We start from the raw sequence: 26584 nt of genomic DNA on the forward strand, positions 1-26584 counted from the left end.
ACAAGCTCGTCAATCTACATGGAATCGCCAATCTATAGTGGTTTTGTCTGGTAGGTCAGCAGCAGGCCTTGGTCGAATATAGCACAACAGCGTCTACGACCAAATACAACCCATGAAAAGATATTGCAATGAGAACATCGAATCCAATGACGCTTAGAAATATCCTTCCTACGATTAACCACCCTTACCCCGGACATTTCCTCCGCACCGGAGAGCGCTTGACACATGCTGCATTTTGGGTACTTGGGGTGGGTACTAATTAGCGGGGTTGCAATCCCGATAGTATGGGCAACGGTGAATGAAGTCCGCCGAAAAGTTCGTAGAAAAGAGTCATCGTTATTTTCATTACTCAGCAGCTTTAGTCTCGTAAAAACTTTCGTCCCTGGAGTCGCTAATACGTTGACGCTCGTATATTTGTGAAGATCTGGGCTAAAATTGGAGGGCGCGGATGACCATTTGAAGCTTGATTATGTTTCTTGATAGCGGCGGAACTCGGGCCGTAGAGTGCTTTGCCGGGGAAAAGGCAACCCCAAATGTTATTCCCGAGATGGCTGGGCCTCATGATTTCAAACCAACCAGGAACGGTAAGCCGGCCATGATCGACGCGGGACAAGTTTCTGACAAGCCTCGTCAAATCTTGGTTGTTGAGCGAGATTGCTTGCGTTGTTGCATTCTAGCCATGGGTGCTGAGAATAGAAGTTTTTCATCACTGGCGTGCGTGACAAGCCGGCACTTCTTGAAATGTTGCGAATATATCATGCAAGACCTTGGTATAATTGAAACACTGAGGGCTTTCATTTGGCATGCGCCTGCTCGAGGCAGACCCTGAGATTTACTATTACGAGCCGGTAGTTGATCAACGTGTCAGAGGTAGAGCAAGGCAGACAAGCAAAATTGAACAGAAAGTAGTTAGAGATAGTAAGTGCATTGATTATACGCCGACATACTTAAGTATCTACGTGGATGTGAAGTTTGCTCAAATGCCAAGATGTACAGCGTTATTTCCTCCAGTTTTCTCCTCCATTACACTCCCAAAACAAGCATCATGCGTATTAGAACCATCAGTACATGGTGAGCAAAATCGCAGTGTCAGCAAATCAAATGAACCCTTCCCCATGGTAACTTTTTGAACGTGTAGCGAGAAGTTAAGCAATCCATCGTCTGCCAGGAGACTTCTTGAGAATTGTGTCGCGGATCTGAGATCGGCATTTGGCCTTGTCGCAAGCGTTGTTGGACCAACCGAGCTCAAAATCATCAGCCCACCAGCTTCGGTTCTCATTGTCGACTTTCAAATCAACAAGAACCGAAGAAAGACCTATGAAACCATCAAGAGTGACGTGCTGCAAGGTGCAACCCGCAGCCTGACGGCAGGCGGGAACGCGAATGGTCTGGGAGACGAGCTTCTCTTCTTTGTTGGATTTGCTGTCAAGAGCCATGCCAGTAAAGGTGAACACACATTCAGCCTCCTTGGAATCGCAGCCAAGGTTGGTGCTGAAGAAGTCAAACGAGAAACAATCAGTGGTATCTTGAGGACCTTTGCCGAATCGTGCCTGCTGTGTGACTCTGGTAGGGGTGAACTGAAGCATTGACTCTCCAGATGATGGCTGGAAACGGCCTTCAGAAGAAGCAACCTTGAAAGTAGAAGTGAACCAGAATCGGTGATATGGGCTCAACATTGCGACGGGTTCAGCCTCGCTGGATCTGACGGAAACAATAGGGAGATCATCCATCTGCAAAAGTTAGTATGTGTCGACCGAGAGGCAGATGAGAGACAAACCTCGAAGGTGAAGTTGCCGTTGTCAGCAGGGTTGCCACATGCCTCGGCCTTTTGACCGCCCCATTGATAGCCACCGGAAGGAGATGTAGGTACAGCTGGAAGATCCACGTTAGCTTGACGACGAACAAGGGGAGTTGCCGTCGAGCCGAGATTGATGGTTGATGTTGCACCCAAGGTAGCGCACCACGTAATCATGGAACTCGATATCAATGTAGAGGTCAATGAAGGACAGTCAGTGGGGATTGTGGTTGCCAATGGTGTCACTATTGGTGATGGCACACTAGTTGCAGGTATCGCAGCAGTAGCGGTAACAAACGTCGTCATCGACATAGTGGCATTCCAGCCACTTGACGGAATGGTCAATTGCGGAACGCGAGTCGACGAGGTATCAAAGGGTGCAGCACCAGATGTTTGAATGGCAGAGAAAGAAGTAGTGCAAGGTGTTGACTCACCAGATGGATTTGAACCCCCAGTAATAGGAATCGGAAGTCCGGATGGACCAGCGTCTGATGGGTTGGATCCCGCAGGGACGGTGATGACTGGTGAAGAACCTCCGGATGGGTTTGAACCTCCACTGGGACCAGTACCAGATCCTCCATTGGGGCCAATACCGGATCCTCCGTTGGGACCACTGCCAAAGCTGTCGGGGCTGCCTGTGATTGTGACAATTGGCTGAACACTAGTGGGTTGCTGTGCGTTAGTCTGGGAAGGGAATATGGTGATCACAGAGCCTTCCTCGGGGCAGGGGGTTGATTGGCCGCTGTTTGGACCTCCCGAGCCGTTACCAGGATTGCCGGAACCATTACCTGGGTTGCCAGAGCCGTTGCCGGGAGTGCCCGACCCATTACCGGGTTGGCTGCCTGACCCAGCACCTGGGCCATTGGTAGGAGCAAGGCTCACGATGGGAGTGTAAGGTGGAGAGACGAGCACGGTGGAAGTGTAAGGGAGAGTCGACGCCTGGGTGATGGTGATGAGTAGAGAAGAGATGCCTTGACCGCCAGGACCACTTCCAGGACCACCAGGACCACTTCCAGAACCATTCGGACCACTTCCAGGACCATTCGGACCGCTGCCGTTTGGCCCATTGCCACCAGCAGGAGAGCTTCCGCCGTAGCCACCGGGAATGCCAGCACTGGGAGAGGCAGGAACAGTGACAGTGATAGGGCCGGGAGCACCGCCTTGGCCTCCCGGGCCGTTGGGAAGGCCAGGGCTAGGAACTGTGACGGGTATGGGAGCTGCTGAAGCAAAAGGACTGCCCGCAGCTGGGATTGTGATGGTGATGGGACCTGAGCCGTTTGGACCATTGGGGCCATTAGGATCGCCACCGCTGCCGTTAGAGCCACTACCACTGGGATTGCTGCCGTTGGGACCGCTGCCGGAGCCAGCACCATACCCGCCAGAAGGAGTAGGCTCTGAGACTGGAACGGTGGCACCTGTGCCTTGGTCGTTTGGCCCGCCTGAAATGCCGCCAGCAGGGTTGCTGGGAGTGACAGTGACAGTGACAGGAGATGGTGAGCCATTGCCACCCGAACCGTTGGGGCCGTTAGGACTGCCGGATCCTCCAGCACCGTTTGGATCAGTAGGACTGCCGGAGCTGCCAGGACCGTTTGGACCACTGCCTGGTGCACCTCCTCCATAGCTGCCGGAAGGGTGAGGGACTTGAACACCTGCTGTCGAGCTTTGGCCTCCAGAATCAGGGTTGCCAAGAATACCGGACGGAAGCTGACTACCTTGGCCAGCAGGGCTACCATTGCTACCAGGATTGACGGTACCTGCAGGAGAGTTGGGAATGGTGACAGTGAGTGGGACAGAGACAATCAAAGTGGACGTGCTGTGTCCTGGATCACTTGGACCATTGCTGGAGCCTCCTGAACCGCCAGGGCTCCCGTTACTGCCAGGGCTGCTTGTGCCGGATGGGACAGTAGGAGCAGTGACAGTAACAGTGAAAGGGGAAGTGGGCAGACCTTGGCCTCCGGGGCCATCAGAAGGTAGATTGGGATTGCCGGGAACAAAGGTAGGACCTTGGCCACCTGCGCCAGGGTTTTTGCCGCCAGGATTACCGCCAGGAATGGTGGCAGTTGCTCTCTCGGTTGAGCAAGGGGTGCTGGGACCTTGACCGCCAGGACTGCCAGGACTGCCGCTGGAGCCATTGCTGCCAGAACCGTTGCTGCCGGGGTTGCTTCCAGATCCAGAGCCGGAAGGATTAGTGCCCGAGCCACTGCCGTTGGGATTGGTGCCAGATCCTGAGCCGTTGGGATTGCTACCAGAGCCGTAGCCACCTGGAGCACTGCTGCCGGGATCATTACTGCCAGGATTGCCTCCAGATCCAGAACCAGCAGGATTGTTGCCCGAGCCAGAGGCGGAAGGATTGCTTTGAGGCGATGTGACAGTAATCGTGACGGTTGGGAAGGCTTGTCCATCTGGATTGCTACCTCCAGCTGATGGATTGCCTTGAGGTGAAGTGACAGTGACAGTGACAGTTGGGAAGGCTTGTCCTTCTGGGTTGCTAGCTCCAGATGATGGATTACCGGTTCGAGTGGGAGCAGGAGAAGGTTGACCTGCACCGAAACCGCCTGTGGGGGTAGGAGAAACACCGAACGGACCTGGAACACCGCTGCTTTCATGACCACCACTAGAGATAAGAGGAGTGATGATGGTGAAAGTGATCATAGAACCGGGGGCACCACCAATTGGAGGCATAGACATGGTGACAAAGTCGGTAGTGAGTTGAGCAGCAGTAGCAGATTGACCAGAACCAGGATTGCCAGCGCCACCAGGGCTAGAGCCAGAGCCTGAACCAGAGCCAGTCGAACATGGGATCGTCACAGTCTTGGAGGGAGCCCGGCCAGGTGACGCTGTGGACGGGTCGAAGCCGCCATTGGGTCCAGTTGCACCAATGGGACCATTGGAAGGATTGGAACCAGAAGGGGCCGTAACAGTGACGGTTGACAGAGCAGCAGGTGTGACAGTGATGAAGACAGTGGCAGGTGAAACAATGGGACAAGTGAGAACGACAGGAGAAATCGTCAGAGACGAACCGGGACCAGCACCACTCCCAGGGCCACCAGCGCCTGCAGGACTACTACCAGGAGAGGAGGAACCACCGCCGTTGGGTTGACCATGGCCTGAGCCATTGCCATCGCCAGGATTGCCGTAAGACTGTGCTGCTGCTGATTGTAGCAGGACAGCTGAGAACAAGCCCGATAGGGCGTGTCGCCGCATGGTTGCGGTTTGTACGATGGTGGTGGTGGTTGAAAGATTGACGACTCCGAAGTGTAGTATATAATTAAGTGACAACGCCCGATTATGGCAGAGAGACTGGACGGCTGGCGGTGAGGTGGTAAGGGGGAGATGAAATGGGAAGAAAAAGAAGGTGGTGAAGAAGGAGAAGAGTTTGGGAAGATGAGATGGAAGAGAGGGAGAGAAAAGAGAAGAGACAAAAGCATGAGCTGCAGAATATCTCGATCACACCACCGGCTGTTTCGAAAATTTTGGCGTGCCTACCATCTTTCGCGGATTTCGTTCAATTTTGCTTGTCCTTGGAGGAGACATCCTCATTTTGGCCCTGACGCGCCTTCCTCCTCGGTATTTAGGTACGTCATTGGGCTCGAACTTTTGATTTTTCCGAGGCAAAAGCTTCGTAGCTGCTTACTCGAGACTTTCTGGACCCGATGAATGGACAGAAGGGTGCTTTCTGGCCCCCACAATGCCGTGAAGGTGTTGTAATTGAAGGCATCGTGATTACCCTGGTGGTTGGAGGTGTCGGCGGAGTTGATGCTTCATCATAGAAACGAAAATTCTGCTGACCTCTCTACATATCAAAGATATGACGTTCATGAAAGCCAAATCCCAACACTTCAATTGTTCCAGTCGTACTACTACATCTGCCCTATGTGCTTGACTTTTGCATTGAGGATGACTTCAGTACGCGCCCGAGAATCTGTCCGTGGGGTTCAAATTTTGCAGTAGCAGCACCATGGGTCCGAGCCTCGCCAAGAAATATTGTAATTTGTGACAAATATCCGGGTCGGTATACAGTAATCTCATCATTAGAAGAAGAAATTATATTTAAGATAGTTGATTTTATCTCCGACAATTCCCGGAACCAGCTCGCTGTAGCCTGCGTCAGGAGAAACCTTCCATCTGGCGGTTTGGATGTAGGGCATGGTGACGTACTTGTCTGCAGCAAACGTGACTGCCCAATGGAGAGAAATACTTGGTGACCTGGAATTTGAGGGCTCGCAAGAAACCGAAAAGCGGGCAGTAGCTGAAGAGGAGGCTGATCCATTCCCTCAATTTTGTCCCTGCCTTGACACTTCCGGGCCCCCAGCTTTGAAGATGCTGTCCAGTACTGACATGGAAGAGACAACTCCAGTATAGACTTGCCACCTTTCTCCAGCCTCCACAAAACCTATGGATATGCTCAAGGCCTGATGATTATTGTTTGTCGCACAGAGGTCAATTTTCCTAACCATGTACACAGTATTGTGAAACCTTGGTCGGCTTGCCACACGCAATTTGATGCTCTATTACGATCTCTTTTGATGTTGGATATTGTTCCATGCCAACGAACAGGGTTTAGTACATATTTTCCAGTTGCGGACCGGAAGTCATACGGGACAAACATTTCGAGCTCCAGTCAGACAATGTTTTAATCCCATTGCCGCGATCAACTGCTCGGAGTTTGTGGTCGGGCAATCGTATATCCAATAGATGGGAAGCAGCATTCGAAGGTCTGATATTGTCTTTACGCCTGTTCCCATGGCTACGTCTTGTCTATTGTCATTTCTGAACCACGGCTCAGTAATGCAATAATCTTCTAGTGAAAACACCCATTGAAAGCATATCAGGTAATCGATGGGTGCTGAAACTGAAACATTGTTGAGACCCAGCAGGTTGTATTCGATGGAACTGACTGGGCGTGGCCAACGCAATGATACCCGTATTGTCTAAGCCGGCTAGCCAAAATCCAAGTCAAGCTACCAAACCTTAGTATTGGCAATCGACGAGAAAAGTTGCCCGATCAGCTACAAGCAATGGCATCTGTAGATCAAGCCTGTGATTGTCATGGTATTAAACGATAGAGCATTTTCGGGGAAGTACAACTGCGCTGAGGTTTCCTATGAACAGAATATCAATCTCTCCAAGACATCAAGCTTGCCTAAACAGGATTGTCACTATATGGCGGGGGCGGAGAGTCAGGATGATCCTCGTCCACACGATCACCGGCGTTAGCACCTATGGGCTCAGTTGCTGGGGGTTGACGTGCTTCATGCTCAATCTTGGCTGCCCAAAGAGCAGAACCAGTTGTCGAAGTCAGGAGAAAGAAGAAGGACAGAATGGGCACTAGCTCCATCAACATTGCCACTGTCCCAAACCATGTGTACTCCCACATTCTCTTCCTGATCTCTTGCTTCCGCTCCTTCTTCGTCAACCCGTGTAGCTCGAACCATCGGTAATGAGCAAAAGTTCCTAGCCTGGCGCCCGTGATGATGATGAAAGCCGGAACTCCAACATACGGAATGAGATTCAGAGGTAAGAAGACAATAAGTTCGATGATTTGAACCAAACTCCATGGCTGGTAGGCGGCTGGTGTCGACGGTTTTCCCAGCATTTTGACGGAATTGGGAGCATCTGGAAAGATGATTCGATGCGGGCGAATTAGATCGACTAGACCTTTGTCTATGAGTGTTGCCTGTTCTTCAGTCAGAAATATTCCAGGAGCAGTTGCAATTATACGACCGACAGAATCGCGTGATGCAGTCTATAGGATAGTGGTCAGTCAGTAGTGACGACTTACGTCAAAGATATCTACGCGACATTCATCCACGAAGAAACCCTCAAAGAGTCCTTGAATTATCACTAGTCCTTCACCTAATACCAGGAATACCGCATTGACCCAAGCACCCCAGCCATGAAAGATCGCCAGGAATGCATATTGCGGAATGAAAGTGAAGGTGAATAGGATCGTATAGACGAGGATCGATATCAAAGAGAGCGGTAGGAGTCGGCTGAAGAAGATTGGATAGTAGGCTGGGTGTCGCAGGAAATAGTAAATTCCCCGTAGAGGATATGCTGCCGCAGTCAGAGCCCGAGAGACATAGCTGGCAGGTCGCTCGAAAGGCTTTACGACTCGATGAAGATGCTCGCGAGACACTGATGGCGACATGGCGAGGGCTCTGGGAAGTGGACAGAAGCAATGCTCAAACCCCCAACATGTGAAGCTGGAAATTGTGGATGGGATTTGGTTAGCGACAGCATGACGCCAACAATCCGAAAATGGGAGACTTTGCCCCGCATTAGCTGGCCGAGCAATTGTTGCGACGCACCGCACCACTAAAGCGTTGCCTAAAGTTGACCGTCAGCGCGTCGCGCAACATTTGCAGACCCTCTGAAGTTAGTAGTTAAGCCCCAAGTTTATATAATATGAGACGACTACGGATCCGTATGTACACTAAAGTAACCTTACAGTGGAGTGGTCTCTCTTACTTCCCAGGTACTTAACATATTGCCCTTCACTCTCAGTCACCGGGGGTCACACTCGTTCTGGTGCTTATGAATATCTCTACTCTTCTGAACTGCTATCACAATTCCCTTCCCCAGATTTTGATGGTGGTAGAGCTGGCTTGTGGTCCCATTAGCTGTGGTGACGACATCATTATTAATGTGACGTACAACGTTTCTCTCCTCCATTGATCAGGCTATGATGTCTGGAATTTTAATTGAGGCGTGATTGCTTAAAGACTATAAGGTATCTATACCCGAACGCAGATTGAAGACGCGCCTCAGTGCTTACGAAGATGCACGAGAGGTGGATTATTAGGGACGATGATACCAGCTTGGAACTCCGTGGAGCCCATGCAGAATTGCTGATGCCCGTCAACTGTGAAAACCAATTTCAGTCAGTGCGGTCGATATGGCGTAGAATGGATAAGGTTGCACCTACAACTTATATCTGTGAAAGTGGCAAATTTAGGCGATTTCGAACATTTGGCTGCAGCGCGGACTATTTGTAGATAGTCTGACTATGAAAACACCACAAATAACATGTTTCTCGCAGACAGATATCTTCACTTTTGACAGAATAAAATAAAATAATGGACGTAGTGAAAATGCAAGGTCAGTCACAATGTTGCCCGCTAGCAATACATCAGTAAACACCACAAATGAGAGCCTTGGGGCTGCATTCCGCAGCACTAGTCTAGTCTGTGTATACGAATCGATCAGCGACACTATTTGTGGTAAACATTCAGCATCGATGGTTTTATCCTAGATGCCTTGTATAGTCCTGCATTTGGATAAACTCCCTACAAGCGTCATAGAACTGCATGGGACAGATACAGTTACACAAATCCAGATCGTAAATGCATGCCTTTCCCAAAACGAAGTCGCATGAGGGATGCACCAATACTTTCGTTCAAAAACACCATTGAGAATCTGTTCATGAGTACAACAAAACCATTATGCTTGACGCAGTCGAGTTGTTACCAAGTTTCAAGTGCATTGTACAACAATAAGATCCAGAGCTAGTAAATATGGTATTCTCATGAGGTAGGATATGTCAGACCAGATTGACCACCATGAGGAAGTCATCCCATCCATGGGTATGGGGTTTTAGAAAACGAACACATAGCCGAGGGACGACAAAAGAAAGACCTAGAATAGATAAGAGAAGTTGCACAGCCAGATGCTCGGTACGCCTTGACCAATAATCATTGCTAGATACGGTCATATTGGCCCGCTTTTGAAAGTCGGTTACAATGCTTGAGAGAATCTCGACAAAAGAGAATATGAATCAGTGTAATTAAAAGAACAAATTAATATCAGATTCCAGAGTTAATAAATGTTTAGTCATCACTCCAAGATCTGTGTGGCATTTCAACTCAACACAATCTCTACAAGGGTACTTTCTGTGGGATATCTTGATCATGATCCTCGCGACTCAGGCTTGTTAGTCCTACCCACATATTCGCAGGACGCCGCTTGTTATAAAATTGGGGAATTAAGAAAATGTAATAAATGCGTAATCTTGGGTGCACACGCAAATACAGGCCCGGATGTCCCTTTGCCTGTGGCAACATGTAGCAAGGTCGTATTTGGACAATTTGTCCTCAGCACATATCTTTAGTGCGACTGGGTAGTGTCCGTTATGGGCATTCCCTAGATAATTCATTTATGCCTTTTAAATCCCGTAGATACCATTTGAGAAGTTTTACTTACATTTTAAACATTTGATAGAAACGTCTCAATATCATGTCTGATTTTGGAAGAAGCTAGGATGTTACGTGTAGGCCCCGAACAAGTTCGAGACAGAGAGCTAGAACATGTGGACTGTCCAGTTATCAATTACCCAATGATCGGAGTACTCACAAGCTTACAGGAGTATCTATAATAATTCTCAAATGAATAGAAGTGAGTAAATCAAGATTCACAGCGTCTAACACAAAATCTGAGCGTACGACCCTTAGCGTATTTGCCGGGGCCGTTCTAGGTGGTAGACGTGGTGGCTCCACACTCGATGGCATGCAATGGGAGTATCCTTCGAAGGGAAATATCGATTCTTAGGAAGCTCTGGGAAATACAGGATGGAGTTGGAATGGTATAATACCATACATGACGAACGTCAGTTATTGTTCTTCTGCCCTTCCTGCCGGCACTTTAATCCCGTGACTGTATATAGTCTGACACTGGGTTTTCCAGTCCAACACCTTCACTTCTCCTGGTGCTGAGATTCAGGCTATCCACAAGCGATCATACGAGCCTTCAGAATCAGCATTATCATATGACGCAGACAGCTTGGTCCAGGCCTCTTCACTAGAATATTATTGTCCTTATACGTAAGTAGGTTCGACTGACTGAAATGTTCTTTTGACGGATCTTGTGCATATGTATACACGATTCAGGCCAGGTTGGATTGGCTAGACGTCCCTTTCAAGCATAAATACTTATTGAATAATTCTGTGAGCTAGTACTGAACCTGCACTCATGTCCATTTGGATAACGAAACACGTTCTTCATTTGTGTACGCATGTTATGATAGTGGCTCCAGGTATGCCATATCATTCCAGTATGTTCTAGCGAGGCGCGGAGGCCATTGACACTACATGCAGCCGCTTCAACCTCAAACTCTTGGCTATTAATCAAGGTGTTTAAATACTGTTCGCCACCAACAGCACTGCGTTGATCGTGACAGGTCTCAAAGCTTGGACCGCAAAACCAATGTGACGGGTGAGTCCGAGGCTAGCATGGACGGAAGTGGTGCTTGCGGCCGGTGCTCTTTGTGCGCCTGAGCTTTTCCAGTGAAGCGGTATTGGGCGGTAGTCAATACTGGATGCCGCAAGTATTGAAACAAAGATCGATTTTCCAGCTGTTGGCAGTAGTTTTAGGATCACGCTGTCGTGTATCTGCAATGGAACAGTGCGTATTTTGAACCAGAGCTTTCCCGAGGAGCAAAATCTAACCCCCCCCCCCCCCCCCCCCCCCCCCGAACGCTCTGGAGAAAAGGTTCTCCGTAGGAACTGTACACTTGAATGTCAGCGACCCACACAGCGATCTAGTGCTTCAGTACAACGCACTCCAGGCTCCATTTGACAAGTCCATCATGTCCTACTTCGTTACGTAGCCACGAAAGTCGTAGATAATAGATGCAATTATTCTCTTGAGTCCTGTTGAGACTGTCAGGACCTGCTGCACTACATAAGAGAAAATACTTGCAACCGTGATTACTTCTCCTGGTGTCACGTTTTAATCTCTCCTTTGCCCACAACGATGCCGCGGGATTTCGGCCGTATTATGAGCTTGGATTATTTGTCTATGGAACAAAGAAGCTGAGTACCATTTATTCTATCAGTTTTCCTATTGTACCAGCTTGCCGTCTGTAATTTGTCATGTATGCGGTGGCAGAGAAAGCCAGTGAAATCATCAAAAGTCGTGCATCGGCTTGGGTGGGGGAGCATGTGATGATCGGGCAGGTCACGATTGACTGGCACAAAGCAATACATATAACAGTATATTGACTGTGCTAACATTTATAAATATATTAATAAGAGTGATACTCAGTAGTGTTATGCGTGTTTGCCGCTATCACAATCTTGTCCCTTCTGGTTTTCGAGTTGTATCTCCCAGGTGGGATTTTCTCAAGGTTATTCTTCGCAAGTTATTCAAATCTTATCGAAAAGTTTTAAGGAAATGGAAACATGATTCTAGCGTATGAATATTAGCCACATGTGACAACAGGCTCGATAACCCCAAATGACCATGTGAGATACTTGAGAACTAGATTATTGGAATATGCGCAATAGCATTAATTATTAAGCTAACAGAGGCTAACCCCTTGGATCGAACTTATCCTTCAATCCGTGTACTATTATAGACGGTATCGGAAACCAAAAGTCTTCCAATCCGTAACGTCATCATAGTCTTCTGGCCGAAGTTGAACCTCATTTACAGCTTCCGTCACATTCCGTCCATCCGTCGCATCGTCAACCTTACCACCAACTGCACCAGAGGTGCCGGAGCTGCCCTCAATGCCCTCGGTCTGACGCCTCTTGTTGTTCATATACGCCAGATAAAATCTGAGAATGACACAGAGACAAACCACTAGCGCATAACAGATCATGATAGCACGGAAAGCTGTTGGATAATTCGGGGCCTCGGAGGACTTGAAAAGTTGAGGCCCAGCAATGTTGCCGGCGCAATAGGCGATGAAGATCATAGCTGTCATGGTCATCTTCTTGGTGACACCTTTGAAATTAACTTGGATGAGTGAGAGGATCAATGGCAGCGCTGATGGTCCAGTTGACAGCAGAAAGTAGCCAAAAAGAGAGACGCCATGTGGGAGATCAGCCCGCTTGCCAATCAAGGCGCTACCAACAACTGGAGGCAGAACAATGAGAGCAGCAAGAATGCAATTCAGTGATCGAAAGCGGCCAGCTAGCCAGCCTGTTCCCGTGATAGCAATGACAGTAATGACAGAGTAAGGGATATTGATGAGAGTTGATTGAAGAGAGGTAAATCCAAAGGACGTGATGACCAAGTTGGCAAAATTCTGAGTGCCACCGTTGGGAATCTGGCAAAGCAGGGCAATAATCCAGATGAGCCAGGTCTTCGGGTCTTGAAGGCACTCGAGCATTTGGTCCCACTTCCATACCGTCTTTTCTGTTTGACCGGTACCTGCAATGACGACCCGATCAATGGCCCACTGTCGCTCTTCTGGGGTGAGAAATTTGGCTTTAGATATGCCGTCAGGTAGGAAGAAAAAGACGACGAATGCCCAGAGGAACGTTGCAACACCAAGGATGATAAACATCCAGCGCCATGGCCCGACACTATCGTCAATATGGCCAATACCATAAGCCAGTAGAGACGATATGATCCCTCCCACAGAGTTTCCAGCGAACCAAATACCAGTCCTCTTAGGGATCTCATCACGAGTATACCAAGTGGTCGTAATGAACATCAATGCAGGTGTGACGGTGGCCTCAGCCACTCCCAGGAAGAATCGCACAGTGATGAGACCACCGTAACTTGAGCAAGCTGCTGTCAGCGCAACGACTGCACCCCAGAAAATGATAGTCGCGGACAGATATTTGCCAATTGGGAGGCGAGCGATTAAGATGGTCGTAGGATAGGTCCACATAAAATAGCCAAAGTAGAAGACGCTGGATACCCAAGAGTATTCTATGTGTTTAGTTAGCATCTCGAGGACAAATTCCAGCGTTGAGCTTAGGACTTGCGTTGGCCAATAAGATGGTTGTCATCCTTCAAGCCGAACACTGCGGCACTTGACAAAATCGTCTTGTCCATGAAGTTGAAGACGTATGTGGTGAAGAGCAGCGGAATGATATGCCAGTCGATCTTGCGCATGATGCGACGAGCTGCTGCGTCGTCAATGACATGATGTCCAGCAAGCGAGCCGTCGTGCGCTGGGCTCTGGGCTCTTTCCTCGGAGGATGCCATCGTGGAATACAAAGAACGCGGTTGATGCAGGAGTCGTTCATGGGAGGAACGTCCTGCATGCGCGGCATTATTCATCATTTGTATCTCGAGTGTTACATCGAAATCATTTCCTTATCGGTACTGCACTTCCGAACATCACCGTTGTGGATTGATATGCTCCGACCGACATCCGGGATTGTAAGGGTTGGATCGATAAGAGAGCATGAGCGATGACTGATCGCAGTTGATCATATCTTCAGCAAATCAAAGGTCGGCATTTGGGATTCTTCAAAAAAATCTCAGGTGGTCGGTCGCCTCCGAGGACTGCTATCCGAGAACTAAATGGGGCATGTTGCCGGGTCTAAAAGCGCCAAGATAGGCCTAGAATTGCCTGCCGGATCCAACACATCAGTTCTTCAATGAATATGCTTTTGAAGCGAGTACGATCATGAGTTTGCGCATTTTTTTTTTGGCTCAAATAGACGAGATACCGGCGACAGCCTATTAAGTGGATTTGTACGGTGCTGGTAACTGCTCCATTCATTGTGTCTGATCGAAGTCCGAATGCGGAATACGTGGCATCCTGGGACGATATGTTCATTTCTCGATTTGGGACTCGATACTGTCCTATGATTCAAACCCAGCTCCGTCCAAAGGCAGACTAAAGCGAGAAAGATACATTTCTAACCCCGAGACAAAAAATTGTTGTTGTTTTTGGCTTGACTGACGATGAACTGCCTGGAAATTTCACCATTTATCGCATCACTTCCAAAAGTAGAGCTTCACATACACATCGAAGGAACTCTGACGCCTTCGCTACGATGGAAGCTCGCGCATCGAAACAACGTGCCTTTAGCTTATTCTACCTACGAAGCTCTCCTGGAATCCTACAACGTTCTGTACAACCACAGGAAGGAAGTTGATGGAGATAATGGCGCGCCTACATTCCTGGAAACATATTTCGCTGGCACCCAAGTATTGTGTAAGGAGGAAGACTTCTACGAGCTCGGTATGGAGTACTTGAAGAAAGCTAAGGATATGAACGTCCGCTACGTCGAGCCTTTCTTCGACTTGCAGGCTTATCTGCCTCGTGGCATCTCTGCCGCGACGGTGTGCAGTGGCTATATGAGAGCACAGAGAGAAGGAGCCGAGAAGTACGGGGTGCATAGCAACTGGGTCCTGTGCTTCATTCGAGATCAGCCTCTAGAGGAAGGAATTGCCGCATATGAAGCAGCACGGCCCTGGGCAAAAACTCCAGGCGGGAAAGGGTTGTTCCATGCAGTGGGACTTGCTGCGAACGAATACAATCGGCCACCTTTATTGTTTGAGAAAGCATTCAACATGGCGAAGTCTGATGGTCTCCATGTCACCATGCATTGTGATGTCGATCAGAAGGACGCTGCTGATCACGTTTATGAGGCTATTTTCTCTGTATGCGGTGGTGCTGGAGCGGAACGTATTGACCATGGTCTCAATGCTGTCGATAAGCCGGAGCTGGTCGAAGGACTAAAGATGCGGAACATTCCTCTTACGCTTTGCCCACATGCATACCATCGTCGGCAAGCGACTGAAATACTGTTTCCTAAAATTCGAAAGCTCTATGATGCGGGTGTCAAGTTTTGCATCAACAGCGACGATCCAACTTACATGCACAATGTATGGATAGATGGAGCGATGGAGAAGGTATATCGTTATTGTAATATGACGGAGCTCGACATGACCAATCTTGCGCGCAACGGGGTCGAGATGTGCTGGGCTGACACCGACCTTAAAGCTAAGCTATTTAAAGAACTCGAGAAATTTCAGCTTTCTAGTGCTACTACAAACGTTCTATAGCGAATTGAATGGAAAATATTTGAGAAATCGATAGCATGTTTTGTTACCAACGTAGAGCAGGGTATTGACCCCAAGTTGAAAGTACATAGCCTAAGACTTTAGCTGGTCGCAACGACGGTGTTTCCTCAGTGCACAGTACTTGTTTGAGTATCTCTGGTTTCATGAGTTGCCATAGACAAAGTAGAAAGTTTGTCGATATGGCTCCGGCTTTATTTGTATATCTATTGCTGCTGCGAGAAAGTCATCACCAGCTGCATCAAGGCTGACAAGATAAGTTGATGCTCTGGGCTTTCGTTGCTGTTATTAAGGTGTCTGCCACTTTAGAGGAAGTGGGGGCGGCGTTGGAGGGCTGGTTGATGATTCCATGTCGGTCTGGCGTACAGAAGAAGAGTACACTGTTGTACAGTTTTTCGCTGTCCAGATATGTTATGTATCTAAAATATATCCTCAGGCGCTGGGCCAAATGTGTTCTCCTTGACCGGAGCTGAAATGCCTGGGCAAGTTCAGTCAAATTCGAAGTAGTTGAGCTTGGAGTATGTGTGGACTCCGTCTAACCAGCTAACCATATGCGAGCAAAGCTGGAAGTGACAACAACTTGAGTTTCTGCTAGAACAATCGTTGTAAGGATCCATACTGTATCGAATGAGTTCACTGTGGCCATAATTTGACCCGGTGCGCTGCAGTTTCAATGTTAGAACCAACAATGCATCTCGGTGGCGGAGCAGAACCAAGTTCGTACCAATATCCAATCATCTCGAAGAAGCTATGGAGCTGGAATTCCCACGCATCAAAACGTATAAGACGGGCCAGTTACGCCGCGGCGCAGAAAGCACTTCAGTTGAGAATATATTTGATTGGATTGTGTTGGCAACGGCATTTATTCAAGCCTCACTTACATATACTTCACTCATATCTCAGCCTCAAACTCTTGGTGGGTTGAAGTCGTTTTTTAGTGTGTGGTATTAATGACACTATTGGAATGGGGGATTCACATGACCTGCGGCGCTTGTTTCCTGGTAGAGGGGCCAATAAGAGGCTAGACTAGGGTTAGATCCCAAGCAAGTCTGAAATTCAACAACAGAAAAGCGTAAAAAGCTAGAAAAGAAAATGTACATTGATAATGTAAGCAATGCCATGTTGGAAAATGTTGCGATTGCTCAAGCAACTGGATTGATTTCGGGTTTCAGTCCAGAGAAAATTATTATAAATAAAGACTACTTAATCTACTTCCTCATTATCGCATGCTGCAAATTAGCTTTCCAAATGCTACTTTTATGCTGATAAGCCATACTCTTTCTATGTTAGAGAGTACTTACATTGATTCCGTACATCGGAAGCAATTTTCGCGTTTTCGATTTGTGAGAGATATAAATGGAAGGATGCTCAGTAATTGACGGGCCTCTCGGAGACTAAGCTTCAAGAAAATACTTGCTATTGCTTGCGATTTACGTGAGGATTTTATGCTACCTTGGTGATAAGCAGGAAGGTTGATATTCGTTTCTTACACACGCTTCTGCCGCTGAGAAGCACAGCTCAACGCTGTGTAATTGTCACATATGGGTAAGAGGCGACTATTCACCCGTGATAGGTCGCCTTACGGGTGGAGGCATCCTGTTTAGTGAACGGTAATGCCCGTGAACCGCTAATTGAGGATTGTTTAAATTGAGGCTGTAATTTTTTGAATTTTCGGAGAACAAAAACTTCCGTCGTTCTTTCGGGAAACTTGCCGAAGACTTGCCTCTCTGCGATGTTTGATTTGCTCAGCGTTGATCCTCCATCTGCTGGAGTCGAACTCCATTACATACTGTAACGTGAATTGCATCCACTAAAGGGTTTGTGTCGTCACCGCCAACATTGAATCCACACATGATGTCTTTGCCGAGTCCCGTGCACCAAGCGCAGATCACTGTCAATTGGTTGGCGAAGCCACCCCAAGTCTTGGGCAGTGCCAGCGGCTGAACGCTGACCAGCTGCTGTGACGCAGGTCTCAAATATCGATCGTTGGGTGTGCACTCCTAACTGTTAGCTTAACCTGTTACACCATGAATTTCCGACCCTGCGGACATGTGAGCTTATAAGTCATTCTTGAAGGCTTACAACAGAACAAATTTTGCTTTATCTTAAATCGGGTGTCAAGCCCATGTTTTTGGCAATTCTCCATGTTCACATTCAGCCTTTTCATTCTAATCACCGTTGCAGCAATGTTTGGGGGCGTGTTCACGTTGTCGCGTGCGCAGAAGCCCAACACGGGTCGCAGCCGTACACGAAACCCAATTACCGGCGATCACACTGAGTTCTACGGATCGCAGGTTGGAGGCAAGTCAGTCATTAACTATGGCTATACTGATATGCCTCTAAAGTTGTTAATGTGGGATATGCGAACATTTTTTACGTTTGCGTACGCCTTACCGTGGGTCGTGTGGCCGCTTAAGCCAAGCGAGGACTCTGGCGAATTTGCCGAATTGTCGCTCACGCGCGGGAATGTATTCTGCCTTTTGATGCATGGTATTTTGATCGCGCTTCAGCTCACTTTTATACTGGTGATTATACCAGTCTGTGTATTGCTCCCAGTCTGGATCGCGGCTTTAGGCATAGCAGGTTTCTTCGGTGTCAACTGGCTCGTCGTTCTCACACTGAACGGGAGCTCACCAACTTATACATCTGATCCTAAATACGCGCCGGCGTTACCCGAGCATGCGCATGAAAAATGGATTTTCATTAACGGTGTTGCCGCTGGGTAAGTGCAACTTGATTTTGGATCGATACCTTTATTGACCTGATAATACAGTGAGACCTGGATGTTGAGCAACCTTAACCGTCTAGCGTTGACATTCAAGAGGCCAATCCTGGGTATACACAACAAGACTACTGGAATTATATTCGATGTCGTTGAGTGTTTGATACAGCGCAACTTTGGCTATGCAACAGTTGACGTACGTGACGCGTACAAAGAAGTAAAGGAGCATTTGTACAATCCGGGCCTCTCCAAGGTCGTTTTCATTCTGCATTCGCAGGGAGGAATTGAGGGTAGCATGGTCCTCGATTGGCTTTTGCAAGAGTTACCTCAAAATCTCCTTGCAAAGCTGGAGGTATATACCTTTGGCAACGCTGCGTGAGTATCCGAGTACAGCGTATGACGAATCGAAAAATTAACTAGAGACAGGAACCACTTTAACAATCCTCACCGCCATGTGGAATCTCAAAAAGCAGAGCAAAATGACCCTAGCTCTATGAATATAGTTAAAACACCTGTTACGGAGGCCGCCCTTACCGACTCACCAATAGAGCTCAAAGCGCCCGCTTTAAGTAAGCAATCGTCAGCTGGTACCAGAGCTGCTTCGAATACTAAACATGCCCCTCCAACTCCACCAAACCTTGAGACAGAGGAACACCGCGCCCGTGTATCTGTTGTACCAGCAGCAGATCGGGCGATCGGGCACATTGAGCATTATGCGCACACGACCGACTTCGTTGCATTATGGGGCGTGCTTCACTTTGTGACGAACGAAATGGCTAATCCTCTTCTTCCACGTTTTATTGGCCGTGTCTTCTCTCGAACCTCGTCGAGAGGTGGCCACCAATTGGTCCAGCATTATCTAGATGGCATGTTTCCTCTCGAGAAAAATGCGAAAGGTGAATTTATTGGCTGTAAGGATAGCAATGAATTCATGGATAGTATAGTAGAGCATGCACAAGGTGGTACTGAACGGGATGACGTGCGGGAGGGCATTGAAAACAGCTGGGCCCTTATTGGAGGCGACCACGACTCAGGAGCCACACCCGAGGTTGAGGTCCGTGGCAGTTTCCGTGAAGGCAAGCATCACAAAGGCGAGATGAGGGTCAAGGACTTGAGTCGGCTCTGGCTGTACAGAAATGGTCGAAGTCCACCCGAAATGCCCAAGAGCTTGCCACCAGATTCAGATGGCGTTGTCAGAGCCGGAACCTTGTGATCATTCAGCACCAGCAACAGCATCAGCATCAGCATCAGCATCAACATATGGCGTTCATTTGGCCTTTCAGGTTGTGGTTTATGCACGTATACCCACTGGTATACACACGTAAGGAGGGGCAAAAATTCACACCCTATGTCTAATATAAATCATTATACACTTGCTCTTAAGCTATCTGGTGGCTATCGGCAGCCCAAGTCAGGATGCCCTTGACAGCATCGTCAACGCCGCTTGCTATGATTGTGGGAACATGTATGTCATCCAGGCGATCCACCCAACCTGTTCCAGCCCTGTCAATCCAGGCGGCCTTGAGTCCAGCAATCTTTGCACCAACAACATCGAACGGGTTTCCGCTCACAAGCCATACATCACCAGCATGATCCTTTTTGCCGACTTCACTTAGAAGATGCTTGTAAACTTTCATCGCTGGCTTGTACACCTTCAACGAGTCTACTGTGACGAGAGACTTGAATAGACTTGCGTGGGGTCCCAAATCCGGCGACCTCTTGACGGAATTGCCGAGCATTTCCAAAGTACCGTTCGAGAAAATGTAGGGGTCAATCAGCTCATTCTTTTCGGATACCAATTTCAACGCTGCTGGGACCTCTGGAAAAACGTGCAAAGCGTCATAAGCTTGCATCAGACTGTCTTCCTGACTGTCCGAAATGTCAAGCCCGTATTCCAGAATTGCGTTCTTCAGAGAGTTGCGTGTGACCTGGCTGAAGTTCTGATAGTGTTCTGTTCTGGTGAGCAAGAGTCTTAAAATTCCCAAGTGCGTCCAACTGGAAACACTAACCAGGACCCACGGAGTTGAGGCGCCATGTATATTCCAATTGGTATTTACGCCATGCCGCAGCAAGAGAATGGGCTTTATCCTCTCCGAAGAGCTTAGCGAGCTCCTCGGCAACTGATTCAGTAGAGAGCAGCGTCCCATACAAGTCAAATGCAACTACTGTCTTGACGGACGACATTTCCAATGTAGTTCCTGGTCGTAATATATTTTGAATTGAGTTGCCTGGAATGAAAATATAATGGTGTTCTTACACTGTCAGCTATTATCAATGCGCTCGCGACGGCGCGGGGGATGGCGCAAGTACTATGGTAGCAGGCCCAAAAAAGGGCATGTGGGGCAAGTACCACAGCTTCGTTACTACGTAAACGAAGCCTGGGCTGCTGTACCCGATGAATTTCCACGTGAATTGTTGATATCATGCCAGCTCGTTGTCAAGCTGTCATTGATGCCAAAGGAGGGCATACTAAGTACTGAGAATCATTAATTAGAAGTCAAATGAAAGCCGCGATCAGTTGTCTCTCAATCCCGTGCAATTTTGGTGGTGGTATGGAGACTCTGAGTGGCGTGGTACATGCTGCACGGTACCATTTTTACCCTTATATACCAAGTAATGGATTAGCCAGCCCACTAAATCAGAGGATAGTACTACTAACACTTCCTTTACGTCACTTTGACGGTCCTTTTGGGAATCGAAACTGCAATGCGACATAACGTGACTGTTAGCTATCGTCTGCTAGTTGAGCAAGCATGATAGCAAATAACCAACATAAGACTTACGACCTGTTTCGCGACTGCCTATCAACTGTGTTGATTGAGAAGGTCACCAAATCTGAACCAAGATCCAGGCGGAGAGCCAAGTCTAAGAATGCTCCGGACAATACCAGGCCTGCCGAGGACCAAGATAATGGTCTTAAAGATGCAGAAGAACTCGCCGAATTCATCGAATACATCGCATCAGAAACTTTTGAGTGTCTACCAGACGAACTAAAGACGCTTGACTATTACATTTACGCGAAGGATGAAGACCTACAGACGCGTTACGCTCTGCCGATAACGGGCGATGATGTGGCGTCTATCGTGCCATCTCTGGATCCGTCCATTTCCGAGTCTCTAATCACGTACGGCATCACCGACGAGAGAAGACAAGGTTCAAACGAATTTCTAGCGCCCGTCCTGACATCGTTTATGGCCTCGATATCAACAGCACCTCCACCGCCCAGCAGTACACGCAGCAAGGTGGCTGCGTGCGAGCTGTGCGACCGCGACTGGATTCCGTTGACATACCACCATCTGATCCCACGTTTCGTGCACGCCAAAGCGATCAAGCGAGGTTGGCACCGCGAAGAAAACTTGCAGCGTGTTGCATGGCTATGCCGTGCATGTCATAGCTTTGTGCACCAATTCGCAAGTCATGAGGACCTCGCGAGATACTACTACACGGTCGATTTACTACTTGATCAGAACGAGATTGTGCAGTTCGCCAAGTGGATTTCGAGATTGAGGTGGAAGGGACGGTAGCCCTTTGATTGAAGGTCTCAGTTCGGCTTCAGTTGTTGTGCCGCAAATTTTGGAACAGTAGCAGTATTATTTTTGTACGAATTACAAACTATAGAACGATTTCAGTGGAGTCGGGTAATTAAACATGGCTGATTAAAGCTTCCGTCGAGACCAGCTGAATGCCGAATGTCAATTTCGTTGCAAAAGTTAAATCGTCGTTCTAGTTACCACCGACAGCATACTCATCGCTCGAGTGGTGGACTACATTGCATGACATCCGTACCGAACCGCTACTTTCCTATAGGTATTGGGAACCTTGAAGAAGCCGCAGAAAGTTGGTGTGTCAAGTTAGAACAGTCAAGTTGCTCGCTTTCGTTTCCAAAAGGCGGCAACATTAAGGTGAGCTATATCGGTACTGGCTTGGTAATATTCACTCCATATCCTCTTCGTCAAGTCACTGAAGGAACTTTGTGCTCTATCAAGGGGCGTCAGAATCCCGCTATATTGACTAATGTTTCGAAGGTAGTTGAACCTTCTTCGGTATAAAGGCCGAACATTCCATACCGAAGGTGTCAACGTCTAAAAGTTCTTATAAATGAAGCTTTTTGGCCGAACGGAGTGTGGTTTATCAGTCCATTGCATTTCCATGATTAGTTCCATCCAACAGCCTGTATCCTTAACACAATGATCAAATCCGCTTTATTGTCTCTCCTGTTTGGTATTTCTTCTGTTGCTGGTGATGTCATTGCGAGATCCGGAAAGAATACGACATATATATCGAAATTCGACGACCTCGCGGGGCTCGATGACTGGGATGCAGCATTCAGGACTATCGAGCAATACGATGGACTAGCTTTCTATCTCTTCGGTAAATTCATAGGCACCCTTATGTTCCCAGTCATGAGTTGACGCTCTTAAGATCTCGTTAATGTTCCCCAAATTGGAACGGGAGTCGTTCCACGGTCGGGCCCAAATACGGCCGTCTATTTCCAGGATCGGCCATATGTTCCCGTCATCTCCACCTCCGATTCGTTTCCGCCTGCCAATTCATTCGATTTGGAGTCTTTCTATTTCGGATGCACTTTTGGGCCATCCAGGTTAATCAGAATCGGCGTGTCGCGTTGCATTGTGACAGTCACAGGGTCGAGGAATGGCCAGACTGTCGCTGTTCAATCATTCGCGTTCACGCCGAAATTAACACTTCAGGCAAATATGGTACAGGTCAGTATTCAGGGGCGGCTATTTCCCGTTTCGAGCAATCTCAGGAACTGAAGTTTCCTTGATTGGCCATTCATGCTCTTCAGGCACCAAAAATACTTCAACATTACTTCTGAAACACGTTGATTAAAGAAACCACTAACCTATGTACGATGAATAGGCAAAGCTCAGTGTAGGGTTCAAGAACATTGACCGAGCGACTTTCAGGACTGATTATAATGCTGCGGTTACGAGATCCGGGCGAACATTGGTCGACAATGTCAGGTATACAGCACATGAGATCTAGTTTAGCGGTTGGGGACTTTCTCTGAACTGCCGTAGAAAACGAAAGTTTGATGGTCTTTTGTTCGCAACGAATATTATAAGCTCAGTCACAAGGTGCTGTCATCATTCCTCCTATCTACCTCGGATTAGTGCTTGCTCTATTATAGCATAAGTATCCGTTAATGTTAGAACCCAGTGACTTAAAGTAACTCTTCCTAAAGTTATCTTGTAACATAAAGAGCCATCCTCGTCGGTATAAACCCGTGACGTGCGTAATTAAGATTCTGGAAAATATAATAGCAACGAAGTGGGTAAAAAGGCTAGCTGTTCACCCGAGCTGACTGTACGAAAGTGAGGCGAATATTGAAGGATGAACTCGGACTTAAGCACGATTTGAGAAAGATTCTAGTGTTGGCCACGCTTAGCGCCTGTGAATGAAATGCCGCCAGTATATATTGACGATTCCCGCAAAGAAGTAAGCACAAGTCCAGCAGAAGGAAAAGTTCCGTGTAGATGCTATTTTCAAGCAGTAGAAGCCCCCACGTTCAAGCAAAGTAATCCCAAAGAGCTATAAACTCAAGGATCGAGGAGGCCATGGCTCATCTCATTCGAATTGTGCTGACTTCTTGTAAACATTCCCTTCCGTCAACGAGCTGTGCGCGCTCAATAAGTGGCTTGAACAGAAAAACTTTGAAACGTCCGCGATGCCGCCTATAGAAGCCAATGTACAGATTTACAATACTTTGTCGCTCATATTGAGATACAAAATAAACGATGAAACCGCAATTAGCAACCGATGTGACCTGTATAATTAACATTGGCATGAAGACATTGATAATAAGTATTAAAGAAACTGAGGTGATATTATAAGTTATTCATGGAGAATATAACATCTTCTAATCTAGGTGCTTGTCTAGATGGCAGGTCGGAATGGAATGTCACACGTAGATCAGTCAGTATCGAGCCCAGTGCTGATCTGCTGGAATATTGAGCGTCTCACTGCCTTCATACCGTTCCAGGCTGTGACTGATTTGAGGTGATTTGGTGATTTGGTTGACGGCGGCACATGACGACGAACGAGCAGTGCGAAGCTAGACGTGATGCATTGCAATTCCGGCGGCATGAAGACTACAAAGTGCAGCTGAACAACCACTTTATTCACCCCGCATTATCCTTGTAAGCGGCACTCATTTCGGTGGACGCTGTTAGGCAGGCGCCCGAGACCGTGTACGCTACCTTCCATCGTTCAACTTTTGAACCACGATCAAGTTGCTATATTTTGCCATCAAGCCGAATTGCATTGCATTACAACTTGCTATTTCAAGAAATATTTCAAGAACTATTTCAATGAGTTTCGATGATTGCTTTCTTCTTGGTTTGCCCGCAGAGCTTCTGCTTCTAATAATAGATGGTCTGTCCCGTCAGCGTGACCTAGCGGCTTGGTGTCAAACAAACCACTATTTTCACTCCAAGATCGGCCCTATCCTTTATGAGAATGAGATCGCAAGGAATGACTGGTATGCCGTCTTTTGGGCCGCTGAGCATGGCCGCGTGGGAACCCTCAAGCAATGGATTGCCGTTCGCAATCGGGATGACAGTTTCCGCGCACCGATCGATGTTTACAGAACAAAGTACAGAAGCATGCTTATCCGTGAGAATGAGGTTCATGACCCAAATCTTCGTCTCGACGATGAATATATCTTAGGTCCACTAGACCAAAGGACGCGACAGCGCCATCATTTTATTCACGCACCTTTACATATCGCAGCCAAGAACGGGCACGCGAACGCGGTTGAGTTCTTAATTGAACACGGAGCGGATATTAACGCGCAGTCACTCGGCTTTATGTATCGTGGACTCGGCATCTTCAATGATGCACGGGATAGACACAGTAGCTTCGATGAAAATTGTATCACATTGAACGCTCTCCACATTGCTATCATCATGGGTCAAGCGGAGGTCGCGAAAGTCCTCCTTCAGCGAAGTATCGACCTCAAAGTTGCACCATTACGGGCTGAACACGAAAGCAATATCACAGCCTTCCACCTAGCAGCTGCTCATGCTACGGAGGACCTGGACGTATTGCGGATCATTGGCAAACGCCCAGATGTTGATGTCAATGCTCCAGATATTGATGGCCAAACACCGATCATGTATGCGGCAGAAGACCCGTTGAGGGAATTTCCAGCATTCCCGGTACTGAAGGAGTTGGGGGCTGATATTGACTGTATTGTTCGCACTCGGGACGGTATTGAAGCTCCTCTGCTGGTGGCTTTGATTCGTAGGATACGCTGGAAAGCCGCTGTGAAGCTAATCGATGCTGGTGCCAATTTGGAAGTCGAAGGAGGCCGACGGCCGTTACTGGAAGAGTGCCAACGAGCCAAGATGTCAGTCATTCATCCGGAAGTGCTAGATCTCCCCGCATATCGTGATTTGATCACCCGGGTGGAGCGGCGAGTCAACACACCATCGAAGAATAACCTCGCTGGGAATGAAAAGCCGCATAATCTTCTGAGGAGGGTAGTGAACCTAGTGCGGAGGTGATGGTTCTGTTTGATAGAATGTTAACAATAATATCTCAGGGCTTGGTCGTGTGGCTTGGCATATTTATGGTGCTCTATCAATTATCTACCACACCGTCTAACATTACCGAATGCTACTTACTGACTACTAAAACGTTGCGCATGCTGTGATATTCAGCAGTGCTTGCCTGGGATCAACTGCCACTTTCGGTACAAGCCTTGGTCTCACACCGGAAAATCGAGGTTCCCCAATCCCAGCCAATTACGCAGGACTTGCAATCGCAAGTGTGGTTATTCTCCAAGTAGCAATGCACCTGCTTGTTGTCGGCCAAATCCACCATTGTTAGGCTACGGTTCTTGTAGATGGCTTATGGAGATATCAGCTCTGTCACAGAAACAGAAAGTAGCTGTGTCATCCACTTACTGTAGTGTCCAAAATCCACGTTGAGCCCAAAGATATCCGGATTAATTTCGCTGCTACCCTCGCTCCGGACGCCAGTTTGATCGCCACTCATATCTTCGTGCTTAGCATAGACATTACCTCGACAGACCGAGTCGCAGTCCGTCTCGTCTTGGCCCAAAAGTCTGTACCATATGTCACCAGTTATTCGGCTATCCCCGTTAACCACAAAGTCGGCGCGGCAAAAGGAAGCTAGGATGGTGAAGAACAAGGGTAGCATCACAAGGAGCTTCATGGTTTGCGAGGCTCTTGATGGATAGTTGAAGGCAGTACCTAATACTCTTTTCTGGGTGGCAAAACTTAAGCACAAGCAGATTTGTCGAGTATGGT

At 48.0% G+C, this 26584-nt stretch overlaps 11 protein-coding genes across 11 annotated transcripts; 5 read left to right on the plus strand and 6 right to left on the minus strand.

Annotated features, from left to right (window-relative positions):
- Nucleotides 1–1359: 1359 nt before the first annotated feature.
- On the minus strand, nt 1360–5092 carry BKA67DRAFT_260545 (uncharacterized protein). The gene has a single exon (XM_046095812.1). The coding sequence runs from the start codon at nt 4997–4999 to the stop codon at nt 1670–1672; it is 3330 nt and encodes a 1109-aa protein (XP_045958046.1). The 5' UTR covers nt 5000–5092; the 3' UTR covers nt 1360–1669.
- A 1846-nt stretch (nt 5093–6938) lies between these two features.
- BKA67DRAFT_592226 (uncharacterized protein) lies at nt 6939–7946 on the minus strand (the record flags this gene model as incomplete). The annotated part of the gene is made up of 2 exons (XM_046104815.1): nt 6939–7472; nt 7578–7946. The coding sequence occupies 2 exons, from the start codon at nt 7944–7946 to the stop codon at nt 6939–6941; spliced, it is 903 nt and encodes a 300-aa protein (XP_045958047.1).
- Nucleotides 7947–9263: 1317 nt separating this feature from the next.
- Nucleotides 9264–9531, minus strand: BKA67DRAFT_563139 (uncharacterized protein). The gene has a single exon (XM_046102645.1). The coding sequence runs from the start codon at nt 9507–9509 to the stop codon at nt 9339–9341; it is 171 nt and encodes a 56-aa protein (XP_045958048.1). The 5' UTR covers nt 9510–9531; the 3' UTR covers nt 9264–9338.
- Nucleotides 9532–12066: 2535 nt separating this feature from the next.
- BKA67DRAFT_563144 (major facilitator superfamily transporter) lies at nt 12067–13944 on the minus strand. The gene is made up of 2 exons (XM_046102646.1): nt 13513–13944; nt 12067–13456 (listed from the first exon to the last, which is right to left on the minus strand). The coding sequence occupies exons 1-2, from the start codon at nt 13811–13813 to the stop codon at nt 12144–12146; spliced, it is 1614 nt and encodes a 537-aa protein (XP_045958049.1). The 5' UTR covers nt 13814–13944; the 3' UTR covers nt 12067–12143.
- A 499-nt stretch (nt 13945–14443) lies between these two features.
- BKA67DRAFT_658120 (putative adenosine deaminase) lies at nt 14444–15550 on the plus strand (the record flags this gene model as incomplete). The annotated part of the gene is made up of 1 exon (XM_046107228.1): nt 14444–15550. The coding sequence occupies one exon, from the start codon at nt 14444–14446 to the stop codon at nt 15548–15550; it is 1107 nt and encodes a 368-aa protein (XP_045958050.1).
- A 1995-nt stretch (nt 15551–17545) lies between these two features.
- On the plus strand, nt 17546–19636 carry BKA67DRAFT_563148 (uncharacterized protein). The gene is made up of 3 exons (XM_046102647.1): nt 17546–18287; nt 18339–18662; nt 18714–19636. Exons 1-3 carry the CDS (start codon nt 17710–17712, stop codon nt 19498–19500), a joined length of 1689 nt encoding a protein of 562 aa, XP_045958051.1. The 5' UTR covers nt 17546–17709; the 3' UTR covers nt 19501–19636.
- A 30-nt stretch (nt 19637–19666) lies between these two features.
- Nucleotides 19667–20471, minus strand: BKA67DRAFT_658122 (haloacid dehalogenase; the record flags this gene model as incomplete). Its single annotated transcript, XM_046107229.1, has 2 exons — nt 19667–20238; nt 20297–20471. The coding sequence occupies 2 exons, from the start codon at nt 20469–20471 to the stop codon at nt 19667–19669; spliced, it is 747 nt and encodes a 248-aa protein (XP_045958052.1).
- Nucleotides 20472–20934: 463 nt separating this feature from the next.
- BKA67DRAFT_563153 (uncharacterized protein) lies at nt 20935–22226 on the plus strand. Its single transcript, XM_046102648.1, has one exon. The coding sequence runs from the start codon at nt 21041–21043 to the stop codon at nt 21809–21811; it is 771 nt and encodes a 256-aa protein (XP_045958053.1). The 5' UTR covers nt 20935–21040; the 3' UTR covers nt 21812–22226.
- A 73-nt stretch (nt 22227–22299) lies between these two features.
- BKA67DRAFT_690903 (uncharacterized protein) lies at nt 22300–23468 on the plus strand. Its single transcript, XM_046109152.1, has 3 exons — nt 22300–22658; nt 22710–23011; nt 23169–23468. Exons 1-3 carry the CDS (start codon nt 22475–22477, stop codon nt 23292–23294), a joined length of 612 nt encoding a protein of 203 aa, XP_045958054.1. The 5' UTR covers nt 22300–22474; the 3' UTR covers nt 23295–23468.
- Nucleotides 23469–24496: 1028 nt separating this feature from the next.
- Nucleotides 24497–26037, plus strand: BKA67DRAFT_563155 (ankyrin repeat-containing domain protein). Its single transcript, XM_046102649.1, has one exon. It carries the CDS (start codon nt 24620–24622, stop codon nt 25814–25816), a length of 1197 nt encoding a protein of 398 aa, XP_045958055.1. The 5' UTR covers nt 24497–24619; the 3' UTR covers nt 25817–26037.
- On the minus strand, nt 25989–26489 carry BKA67DRAFT_658126 (uncharacterized protein; the record flags this gene model as incomplete). The annotated part of the gene is made up of 2 exons (XM_046107230.1): nt 25989–26161; nt 26219–26489. 2 exons carry the CDS (start codon nt 26487–26489, stop codon nt 25989–25991), a joined length of 444 nt encoding a protein of 147 aa, XP_045958056.1.
- Nucleotides 26490–26584: the final 95 nt, after the last annotated feature.

This window comes from Truncatella angustata, assembly GCF_020726525.1.
Source record: "Truncatella angustata strain MPI-SDFR-AT-0073 chromosome Unknown BKA67scaffold_4, whole genome shotgun sequence".
NCBI classification, from domain to species: domain Eukaryota; kingdom Fungi; phylum Ascomycota; class Sordariomycetes; order Amphisphaeriales; family Sporocadaceae; genus Truncatella; species Truncatella angustata.